Source organism: Bombina bombina, chromosome 6 (assembly GCF_027579735.1).
Source record: "Bombina bombina isolate aBomBom1 chromosome 6, aBomBom1.pri, whole genome shotgun sequence".
Lineage (NCBI taxonomy): Eukaryota > Metazoa > Chordata > Amphibia > Anura > Bombinatoridae > Bombina > Bombina bombina.
This window is the reverse complement of record NC_069504.1, coordinates 564,644,895-564,656,962: the sequence shown is the minus strand read 5'-3', so window position 1 is coordinate 564,656,962 and position 12,068 is coordinate 564,644,895. Positions and strand designations below refer to the sequence as shown.

Here is a 12,068-nt window from a genome sequence, read left to right as displayed (position 1 = left end):
ATTGCCTCAAAGAAATCAGGTCTTTTACCTGTAAAAAAAAAAATACAAACAACTGCTCAACAGTAAAACCCACCACCCACACAACCAACCCCCCAAATAAAATACTAACTAAAAACAACTAAGCTCCCCATTGCCCTGAAAAGGGCATTTCGATGAGTATTGCTCTTAAAAGGGCAGATAGCTCTTTTGTGGCCCAAACCCTAATCTAAAAAATTAAACCCACCCTTTACACCCTTAAAAAATCCTAACACTAACCCCCTGAAGATCAACTTACTGTTCTAAAGACCGAACATCCATCCTCAAGGAAGCGGCAGAAGTCTTCATCCAACCGGGCCGAAGTCCTCAACGAAGCCGGGAGAAGTCTTCATCCAAACCGGGTGAAGTGGTAATCCAGACGGCATCTTCTATATTCATCCATCTGACGTGGAGCGGGTCCATCTTCAAGACATCCGACGCGGAGCATCCTCTTCAAACTAAGTCTTCTTACTGAATGATGGTTCCTTTAAGTGAAGTTATCCAAGATGGCATCCCTTAGATTCCAATTGGCTGATAGAATTCTATCAGCCAATAGGATTGAGCTCGCATTCTATTGGCTGATTGAAACAGCCAACAGAATGCGAGCTCAATCCTATTGGCTGATTGGATCAGACAATAGGATTGAACTTCAATCCTATTGGCTGATTGCATCAGCCAATAGGATTTTTTTTACCTTAATTCCGATTGGCTGATAGAATTCTATCAGCCAATCAGAATCTAAGGGACGCCATCTTGGATGACGTCACTTAAAGGAACCGTCATTCAGTTAGAAGACTTCATGTGAAGAGGATGAAGATAGAAGATACCTTCTGGATGAAGACTTCTGCTCGTTTGGAGGACCACTTCGCCCAGCTTGGAAGAAGACTTCTCCTGGCTTCGCTGAGGACTTCAGCCCAGTTTGATGAAGACTTCTGCCGCTTCCTTGAAGATGGAGGTGCAGTCTTCAGAACAGTAAGTCGATCTTCAGGGGGTTAGTGTTAGGTTTTTTAAGGGTGTATTGGGTGGGTTTTATTTTTTAAATAATAAATGCCCATCCAAATGCCCTTTTCAGGGCAATGGGGAGCTTAGTTTTTTTTAGTTAGTATTTTATTTGGGGGGTTGGTTGTGTGGGTTGTGGGTTTTACTGTTGGGGGGGATGTTTGTATTTTTTTTTTATAGGTAAAAGAGCTGATTTCTTTGGGGCAATGCCCCACAAAAGGCCCTTTTAAGGGCTACTGATAGTTTAGTTTAGGCTAGGTTTTGTTTTTATTTTGGGGGGGGCTTTTTTATTTTGATAGGGCTATTAGATTAGGTGTAATTAGTTTAAATATCTTGTAATTTGTTTATTATTTTCTGTAATTTAGTGGGGGGGTTTGTACTTTAACTAATTTAATTTATTTAATTGTATTTAATTTAGTTAATTTATTTAATTATAGTGTAGCTATCTTAGGGTTTATTTTATAGGTAAGTATTTAGTTTTAAATAGGAATTATTTAGGTAATAATATTAATTTTTATTTAGATTTATTGTAATTATATTTAAGTTAGGGGGTGTTAGGGTTAGTGTTTGACTTAGGTTTAGGGGTTAATACATTTAGTATAGTGGCGGAGATCTTGGGGGCGGCAGATTAGGGGTTAATAAATGTAGGTAGGGGTTAATAATATTTAACTAGTGTTTGCAAGGCGGGAGTGCGGAGGTTTAGGGGTTAATATGTTTATTATAGTTGTAGCGGTGTCCGGAGCGGCAGATTAAGGGTTAAAAATTTTAGTGTTTGCGATGTGGGAGGGCCTCGGTTTAGGGGTTAATAGGTAGTTTATGGGTGTTAGTGTACTTTTTAGCACTTTCATTATGAGTTTTATGTTACCGCATTGTACCATAAAACTCTTAACTACTGACTTTTAAATGCGTTAGCGATCTTGGAGGTAGAGCGTCTACCACTCACTTTTTGGCCTCCCAAGACAGACTCGTAATATCAGCAATATGGAAGTCCCATAGAAAAAAGACTTTACGAAGTTTACGTAAATCGTTTTGCGGTAAGGCCAAAGAAGTGTGCTGTGCCCCATAACCAGCGTTAATCTAGCCGATAGTTTGTACAAACATGGTTTTGTAGAAACTCTTTACAAAGTATCTATTTAATATGTTTTCCTACTTGTTTTCAGATTTAACCACCAATCAACAAGTGCTACCCAGGATCTGAACCAAAAATGGGCCAGATGCTAAGCTTACATTCCTGCTTTTTTAAATAAAAATACCAAGATAACAAAGAAAAATTTATAATAGGAGTACATTAAAAAGTTGCTTAAAATTGCATGCTCTATTTGAATAATAAAAGAAAGAAATTGGGTTTCATTCCTTTAAATTACAGAAAAAGGGAACAAAATTAATAATCTAATTATATTGCCAGGTTTTTTTTTTAACTGCACATAATTAAGCATTTTATTTCACAATCTCATACTGTTTAATACCCCTTAAAGTTCAAAATGGGGTCTAAGAATTATTTCCTAGCTGTATCATCATTCAAAGTATTTCATATATGGATATCTAAGATAACAAACATCAAGAAAATCGCTAGTGAGAAGAGGAATCCTCCAATTTACCATATATATTTCCTTTGTTTTGAAATTCAGCACTATGACTCCCACCCTTCTCTTTATTGCCCTTGACATGTAGTGCAATAGAAGTCATCAAGTAATGCAAAAAGTCATAAAATTAATCTTTTCATGATAACAGGAATTGTGTACTATACTGTTCCACTTATGTAAAGTGTTAAAAGTAATAGTCCTCTCTTCTATTTTATTGGTAGCCAGAGTGAAGCCCAGTAAAATTAGACCTGTTAATATTATTTGTCTTTTTTTCAAAACCTAATAGTTGGGTTTTGAAATGCAAATTATTGATGTTGGTTCAATGTGCCAAATCAGCTAATTCAGATACAAATGGAATTAGCAAATGATCATTATGAAATGATCCATGATACTTGGGCTATAAGTTCTTAAATGACCCTTAACAGGCCAGAATTAAAGGATTTCTCTACCCGAGCACAAGTGATAGAGTTATAATAACATGAACAGCCTTAGATAAAAACTACTCAAAATCCTTGAAGACTGGGATTGAGAAACAATGATGTAGATGAACCATTATAAGGACATTTTGGGATCAGCTGCCTGTTTGTATATGAAAATTATGTTTTTTGCCTCCTTGGTTCCTTTATGTTCTTATTGTCACATATGTTGTACAAGGTGAAATTGAGGGTCACTTACCAGACACTCCTCCAGAAACATAGATAGCCATAGTGACCGCTATTGCAAAGCCAAGGTTAATGGTCAGAAATCCTCCCGCTGCTCCTTTACTCAGAACACTTTGGGCAATGCACCCACAGCCCAAAATCTGAATATGAAAAGAGTAAAATAATTATTACATTTAACAATTATATTAAAAATAATAACATACTATTGGGATATATTAAAGCTCATGAAGAGCACCAGTATAGGGATGTATAATAATTCCTAATAATAACAACAGCACCTCTTTCCTTTATTTACTATTAAAGCTATTAAAGCAATTAATGCATTTCTACAGTAGAAAAGTTTAATTTTTTTAACAAATTTCTAAATTTATATTTATTGTGTTTTGTTTTATAGAAACAAATGTTGGTAAGATTTTCATCTGAAATAGGATCTACCATATTGTTATAGTTATCATATTAAAGTCTGCTGTACAATTACAAACTTTTAAAATTCAGCAGTTGTATTGATTAAATTTCCCTTTTCCACTGGTGGTGCCCCTGGATGTTGTTTTTTTTTTTTTATATATATAAATTAGCAGTGAGCACTGCAGTTCTGCCTAGCAAAATGCAACTTCCCAAACAAATGGTTTTGATGGACAGCTCTCTCAAAGAAAGAGTTCTGTGAATGGTCACCTGTGGAGGCAGAACTGCTTGGAGAAAATACAAGAGTTAAGCATTCAACCCACAAAAGATTGGCACTACTGACAATAAATAAATAGCAAGTTGTCTGTGCTACTGGCAGAGATAAGTTAATTATCACTCTTACTGATACTGACAGAGAAGGGCTTAAAGGGATAATCTAGTCAAAATTAAACTTTCATGATTCAGATAGAATATGCAATTTTAAGCAACTTTCTAATTTTATTACTATAATAAACTTTTCTTTGTTCTCTTGGTATCTTTATTTGAATGTAAAATGCAACTTCCCAAACAAATGGTTTTGATGGACAGCTCTCTCAAAGAAAGAGTTCTGTGAATGGTCACCTGTGGAGGCAGAACTGCTTGGAGAAAATACAAGAGTTAAGCATTCAACCCACAAAAGATTGGCACTACTGACAATAAATAAATAGCAAGTTGTCTGTGCTACTGGCAGAGATAAGTTAATTATCACTCTTACTGATACTGACAGAGAAGGGCTTAAAGGGATAATCTAGTCAAAATTAAACTTTCATGATTCAGATAGAATATGCAATTTTAAGCAACTTTCTAATTTTATTACTATAATAAACTTTTCTTTGTTCTCTTGGTATCTTTATTTGAATGTAAGCTTAAGAGCCAGCCCATTTTTAGGTCAGCACCTGGGTAGCACTTGCTGATTGGATGGCCACATGTACACACCAATCAGTAAGCGCTACCCAGGTTCTGAACCAAAAATGGGCCGATTTTTAAGCTTACATTCTTGCTTTTTCAAATAAAGATTCCAAGAGAGTAAAGAAAAATGATTGTAGGAGTAAATTAGAAAGTTGCTTAAAATTGTATGTTCTATCTGAATCATAAAAGTTTAATTTTGACTAGACTATCCCTTTAATCACTATTCTTTCTGTTACTGGCAGAAATATGCTTATACACTCTTCTGAATGTTATTGACTAAAAGTGTATGATATACATTCAATATAATTAAAGGGACATTAAACACTAAATTAATTTCATGTACCTCCCTCTAATTATCAGTGCTGCCATTTTGGAACCCAGATTACACTGAAGGTATCTGAGTTGTGGCACACTTGCAAACACTTTTGCACTGGAATGTATTGAAAGCTAGATTTCAATGTTGCAAACACTGGTGCCAGATGGCTAAAGGCACACTAATGAGGTCACTTAAGATTACTATTTAACAAAGGATACCAAGAGAACTAAGCAGCATTGATAACAGATGCAAATTGGAAATTTGTTTAAAATGTCATACTCTATGCAACCTCTGGGTAACATACAAAACTGGAGTTAATCACTGTTATGCTTGTTACTGTGTGAAAAAAAGGTTTATCCACTGACTTTTACAAATAGGAAATAGTTAACAACTACTCTTTTGTGAGAAATGCATATAGGCTCAAGCTGCTGGTGTGACAGCTAGACCTATCTGCCCAGCCGTGACTATGTGGAGAGTGTAGACATGAAGGGTTTAAAAGCATTCAGCCTCTGGTTTCCTTATACCTATACCTCTACAAGGGCATAAAAGGACACCAAATTAACCCCACCAATCCTGCCTACATCACCCCAGATTAAATCTACTGCCATCACCCTAGACTTAAAGTGAATGTAAATTTTACATCTACTGAAGCCTCCTAATACATCTGTTACACATTTTGATTCAAACCGCTACTTTTTTTAAAAAATATAAAGCATTTATAATTTATTTTAAATACTAACTTTTCTCTGTTTCGAGGTCTAACTCCTCCCATCCGGCACTTCTGTGTTATTCAGATTGTGACGTATAGATCGGTCTCACCCGCTCTATACGTATCTCTAAAGCACGCACCCGTGGATCCCTTACTATGCGCATGCGTTAAAAAAATAAGTGCTTACTCTGCGCATGCATTTACCAACCGTTTCCTTACTTTCCAATGCAGTTCTATAGAGCATGTGCGTCGTGTGGACGCACATCGCTTCAGAAACAGATGATTATCTTCTAATGCACACACAGAAGAAGTGCATGGCATTGGAAAAAAGAAGTTGAATGCCCCGAGGGGGGAAGGATTTGCAATCGATGTCAATCAATCATAAAAAGAGGGAAAAAATGGCAGGCGGAGAAAGCGCGATACAAAAATCAGTATTAAAAGGTATTAATTAACTTTTACATTTACAAACAGGAAAAACAATGAATTAAAGTCCCCCTAAATTGTAACTTTGAGGATATGGCGTAAACAGGTATAGTTGACTTTACATTCACTTTAAGATATGGGTGTCTTTAGGAACACAACTTACACTCAGAAAATTAATACTTAGAAAAGAAATACTGAAAATTTACCACTAAGCCACACAAATAACAGTTTGGTAATGTGATTACAGTCTTGTCTCTGAGAGTTTGTGAATTTAGATACTAAAGCCCAAAGACAGAATTAGATTATTATTTTTTTTAATGACAAAAGACAAATATGTTACACAGTGCAAATTACATAAAACAAAAGGACATACAAAAATAACAGAATACATGCAAAATACAGTTTTTGAAAATAAAATGGGACAGTCAACACCAGCATTTTTGTTGTTTTGAAAGAGAAATAATCCCTTTATTGCCCATTCCCCCGTTTTGCATAAGCAACACAGTTATATTAATACACTTTTTACCTTTGTGATTAACTTGTATTTAAGCCTCTTCTGACAGCCCCTGGTCACATGACATTTTATTTATTATCTATTGACTTGCATTTTAGCCAATTAGTGCAGTGTCTGCCACAATCCACGGGCGCGATCACAATATTATCTATATGGTTTACATGAACTAGCAACCCTGTTGTGAAAAGCAAATAAAAAAGCATGTGATAAGAGGCGGCCTTCAAGGGCTTAGAAATGATCATATGAGCCTTCCAAGATTTAGCTTTCAACTAAGAATACCAAGAGTACAAAGCAAAATTGGTGATAAAAGTAAATTGTAAAGTTGTTTAAACTTACATGCCCTATTTGAAACATGAAAGGTTTTTTTGAACTTTACTGTCCCTTTAAGTCAAAACACAGACCTACACTTGCACACATATCATGAAGCTTCCAGTATGCCTGTGGGAACTTCGGTTAAGATGTTGCTCAAATAAAATCCCAATGAAGTTCTCCCTGTGTTTTGGCTCCATTCCCCTATATCCCTGGAACTTTGGAACATTGGGCACATGACTATTGTATAACCCCTTTTTCTTAAGATCCCGTATTCCTTTCTTTGATTCTGAGAAAGAATTCCTGTATTCTTTATCGCAGAGAATCAAAAGCAAACGTTTGGCTCCATTCAATGCAGTAGGGGGAGTTCTTTTGATAAATGAAGGCTAGAAACAGACAGAATGTTACTCAGAAAGGGAAGACAATTCAGGTTAACCCTGGTAATGGTGAGACACCAAACCATCTCTGCTGGGCGACTATTCCAGGTATCAACTACACCTCATGAGTTCATCATTGTCCTTTTGCAATCTTGCAACACTCCTATGTGACAGCTTTAACTTATGAGTTGTCTGATCGCTCATTAGTAGATTTATTTATATTGAACAATTTCTGTTTTTGTTTAAAATAAAATGTACATTTTGCTGTCCTCAGACCCCAATGATTTCAAACTTGTGTCAACAATATAGTTTAAACTAAGACATTTGAAATAACCATCTATGCATATCACTAATGTCCTAATTGCATAATGTGTCTCATTTAAGAAGAAGATAGAATGCATATTTATTTCCCCCAAAATGCATAATTTTACATTTTTTGTAAGTGATCCCTCACGTATAATGTTGGGGATTAGTGACACATGATGATTTAAAGGGACAGTTTACACCTTAGTCATCTTAAAGTCTTAACTTAGATTAAGCTGCAAATAGCTTCCTGCACCCCTTGCTATATTATGCAGCAGGAACTGTAAAAAATATATTTTAAAATTAATATTGTTTCTGGTCACTTTGGAATAGCTGCCATGCTCCATCCACTGATGACATAACGATATGGGCTGCATATGATGTGCAATCACAAAAGGCTCACTATTTGGATTCAACAGACTGTCAATGCTATTCAGCATAGTGGCTTGATGCAGCCTAGATTGTGATCTAATCAGTGGGAGGAGCTTGGCAGTACTTTCAAAGTGTCCAGAAACAATATTCATTTTAAAATAACTTTTTCACTGTTCCTGCTGAATGATATAGAAAAGGTGCATGAGGATATATATATATATATATATATATATATATATATACATACATACAATTCTGCCGCTTCCTTTCATCCTTCAGTAGAGCAGTGATGTACAGAGCGGTACCATGCACTCTACATCTGAGACTGAATATGTGCACTGGGCCTCTGGAGAACAGGAATATACACTGCAAATGAGCAGTTTGTCTGCAGTGTAAATCTGTATAATTGTTTAATTTGAGTGTAGCCAGCATTCACGGTAAGTTCTGAGCATTGGCATGGTTGCATGCCTTAATTACCTCTTGTGGCATGTCATGACATTGGGCTTACCAGTTACATGCCCAAAAAAAAGAAAGCAGGCAGCCGCTGAATAAAAGTAATTAATTTAATTAATTGAAAAAATATTTGCACATTAGTTTAAAAAGTACTATATCAGTGTACTGAACACATTTAAATGCTTAAGACTAGATTACAAGTTGAACGCAAAATATCGCTTCTGAAAAAGTGAAATTTGCGCTCAACTGAGTAATAACAGCGGGCGCAAATGTGAGCTGGTATTATAAGCTAGGTGCAATGCGAACAAGAGCGTGCTTACATAAGCTCCAATGGGAGCCTTGTTCTCATGCAGTCAGACACAGCCTGAGAACTAGATAATTGCTAATGGCTGGTTATATATTGCACGCCTGTAAACAGGCAAATTTCCCATGTTAAGGGTGCACAATAAATTAGCACTCCACTTGTAATGTAGCCCTTAGTTTGCAACTGTTAGTCTTCTCTATACCTTTAATGAAGTTAACTAGTATTTCCTTAATCTAACTGTTATTTAATTATATAAAACTTTAACTTAAAACAGAGCAATCTGACTAAAAAAAGTATATAAAACGATGTCTATGAAAGTTTTTACAATGACCTAGACCCTATGCGACCCATTATAAAAAAAAAATAGACAGCAAATTTCTCATAGAGACTTCATTTAACAACCATAGCAACCATGCCATGCTTACACAACTGTTATTATTTACAGCATACTTTATACAGCACACTAAATAACAGTGACTACTGACCTTAGTAGCTATGGCCAGCTGCTAGGGAGTTTCTTATTACATAGATAGACGTATTTCTATCCATTAACCCTAACAGCAAACAATATTTATTTTAAGTTACTATTGGGTGAGCTCTGTTTTGATAACCTTCCCATTTACAAGCCCATTTACTTTATGGACCAATCAGGATTGCATTTTTGTTTTCTATAAATAGTAGAAGGAACCACTAAGGAAGTTGTGAAGACTGCAAGGGTCCAAATGAAAAGGAATTCTTTAGTGCTATTTAAAAGATCTTAAAAACTATAGAATCTTCAGAAAAGGTAAGATAAACTCCTCCACTGCTCATTCATTTTCACCCCAGTGGTGAATTTGATTTAAATCATTTACAGTCACTGAATTTACAATTCAAATTAAGAGTTTTTTTTCTGTGAGTTACTCACACAAATCATACTGTGTTTTTATAGCAGATCAAGTAGTTATAGAAAAGAACTTTAGTTTGCAGACATACACCCCAAAAAAATGGAAAAATCAACCAGTAACAAATGTCATATTGTTTGTGTCATTTTCTATAGCATACATGGCACACAATAGAATAGGAGTCATATTTTCAAACATACACTTTGTGAGTACAATTTTTTTTTTGCCTCAGTTCACTTTTATAAAATACTAATATTTAGAATTACACGTTATTCAATAAAATGTACCAATGGAAATTAGAATAGACAATTTGTTATGTTTTACCACTTAGTATGCAGAAAATTAATAGGCATTAAATGTCTATCCATAAAAGTACCTGTTCAAATGCACTTAGTGTAGTAAACAAAAACAAAACAAAAAAAACTCCCATAAATTTCTTGCATCAAAAATCACACTCTAAAGAATTTTACAAAATGGGCTAGATTACAAGTGAGACGCAAACTGTTTTTTTTCTCCATTGATTTCTATGAGGAAATACATGCAGGTGCACGTGAAAACTTAATTTAGTATTTGTGCACTGTTTCGGTTACCGTTTGCGCAAAATAAATTTTTTTAAGTTGTAATACGAACGCAACCCGACTAGCTCAAAAAGCTTAACTCTAGCAGAGTTTTCATGATTGCAGAAAAAAATACTGTGCCACTTGTAATCTAGCCAAATCTTAGCTATTTTTACACTCATTCTGTTCTTTCATTTATTTGGATCAATACATGTTTTAATTAGTTCAGAGAAACAAGGGTCTTTGAACCCTGGGATCAACAACAAACTAAATGAGGCCAGCAAGTGATCATATTCTAGCTAGCTACCAATACTACTTGGGAGCTGCCACAGTACTTTAACCACTCAACTTTTAAAAGTATTATAAGTATTATAAGTATCTACAATGCAAAGAATAAGTGTTTCATTTTGTATTAACAAAAGTAATAAAGTTATTTTAAGCACACCATGGCTTTTTAAAGAGTGTTTATTTTATTTCTCAAGAACAGAAATGCTGTTAAAAAAAATAAAGTGTAAAAAGAAAATTGCTTTATGTATTTTTGCAAGCTCACTATTTAAAAAGGTTTAATAAAACAAAAAGCATATTAGTTGTTCCTTTTTTTTTTACTTGGTGAGTTTTGCTCTTAATCAAGGACACATATCAGGACAAATTGCAACATGTGTTTGCAAATGTTTACATTTATGCCAGAGAAATATAGATCAGTTGGGATTTTTATTAACTACAGAGCTAACAACTTGTTTGTAGCCAAAATAATGATCTCATCAAATAAAGTCTTGAATATCTTCAACAGGCTAAATCATTAGTAGCTTAAATGTCTCACATTTGTATAATATAGATGTTATATGAGAACTTAAACTACTGTCACTGGCGAGACGTGAGGACTTGCAACACATCAATGCTGCAATAATTGTTTATGTAATTAATAGAAAATTCCCTTATTAACATTATAGTAATACACTGCTGATGACCTTCCAATAACAGAAGTTTTAACTTGCAAACCTTTAAACAGTTTATTTTGCAAGTGAGTGACAATAGTTACAATGCTTTCTGGGGATATATATATATATATATATATATATATATATACACATACATATATACATGTGTGTATATAAAGTCTATAAACTAATATAGTTTCAGTGTGATAGAATGAAATTAAATGGCTCTGCAAATTAAAACATGAAAGTGAAAACAATATTAAAATGCTCACATCAGCACAGACACATAAAGAAACAGGAAAGCAGATGACACTTACAATCAACACACATGTGGCTAAAAACTCAGAGAGGGTTTCCTTTGCCAAACTGTTCTTCAGAGCTAGCTTCTCCTTAAAACTTGTGTTTCCTCTCACAGTCAAGTTAGTATACTTGCTGTTTCTTCTGACGCTGCTCGTTTCTGTTTCAGCCATCTTCTAGTGTAGATAGGGATAAACTTTTGCATGCAAAGCGTGTACTTTTTTGCATCTGTTCTACTGAAAGAACTGATTCATATATTGCCAGCACAACCCAGAGTCTGCAATATCATTGGCTGACTTACTCCACACAAAAATGACAGCTCATCCAGAAATATTTCCACCCTTTTTTTTTTTTTTAAACATTTAAACATTGTGACTGAAATATATGTAGAAGCAATGAATGTGCACATTCCTTTTACCTCATATTATAACACAAATGAAAACACACCTATTAATTATCTAATCTGGCATTTGCAATCATCCTTTGATAAAAAAACAACTCTGTTGTTTTTTGTTAAGCTATTTCTGAAAATAATGAAGTACATTCAATTAGAACAGCTGATTTGTACAGATGCTCTACATAATTCTTCTACAAAGTACATCTTTACAACATAAAGATAGTATTATTGAATGTTCTCATTCAATTTTAAGAAAAGTTAATTATTACTTAGATCCTCAGGGCTTAACTATTTGTAGTCATGGGATAT

General features: G+C 34.6%; 1 protein-coding gene across 1 annotated transcript in view; it reads right to left on the bottom strand.

Annotated features, from left to right (window-relative positions):
* The window catches only part of AQP9 (aquaporin 9), an 84,485-nt gene extending 72,845 nt beyond the window's left edge, over positions 1-11,640 (bottom strand). Inside the window, exons 1-2 of the mRNA XM_053717524.1 lie at positions 11,383-11,640; positions 3,273-3,399 (exon numbers count right to left, since the gene is read on the bottom strand). Coding sequence (XP_053573499.1) covers positions 3,273-3,399; positions 11,383-11,535 — 280 coding nt within the window. The 5' untranslated portion in view covers positions 11,536-11,640. The remainder of the gene's footprint in view (positions 1-3,272; positions 3,400-11,382) is intronic.
* Between the last annotated feature and the right edge of the window lie 428 nt (positions 11,641-12,068).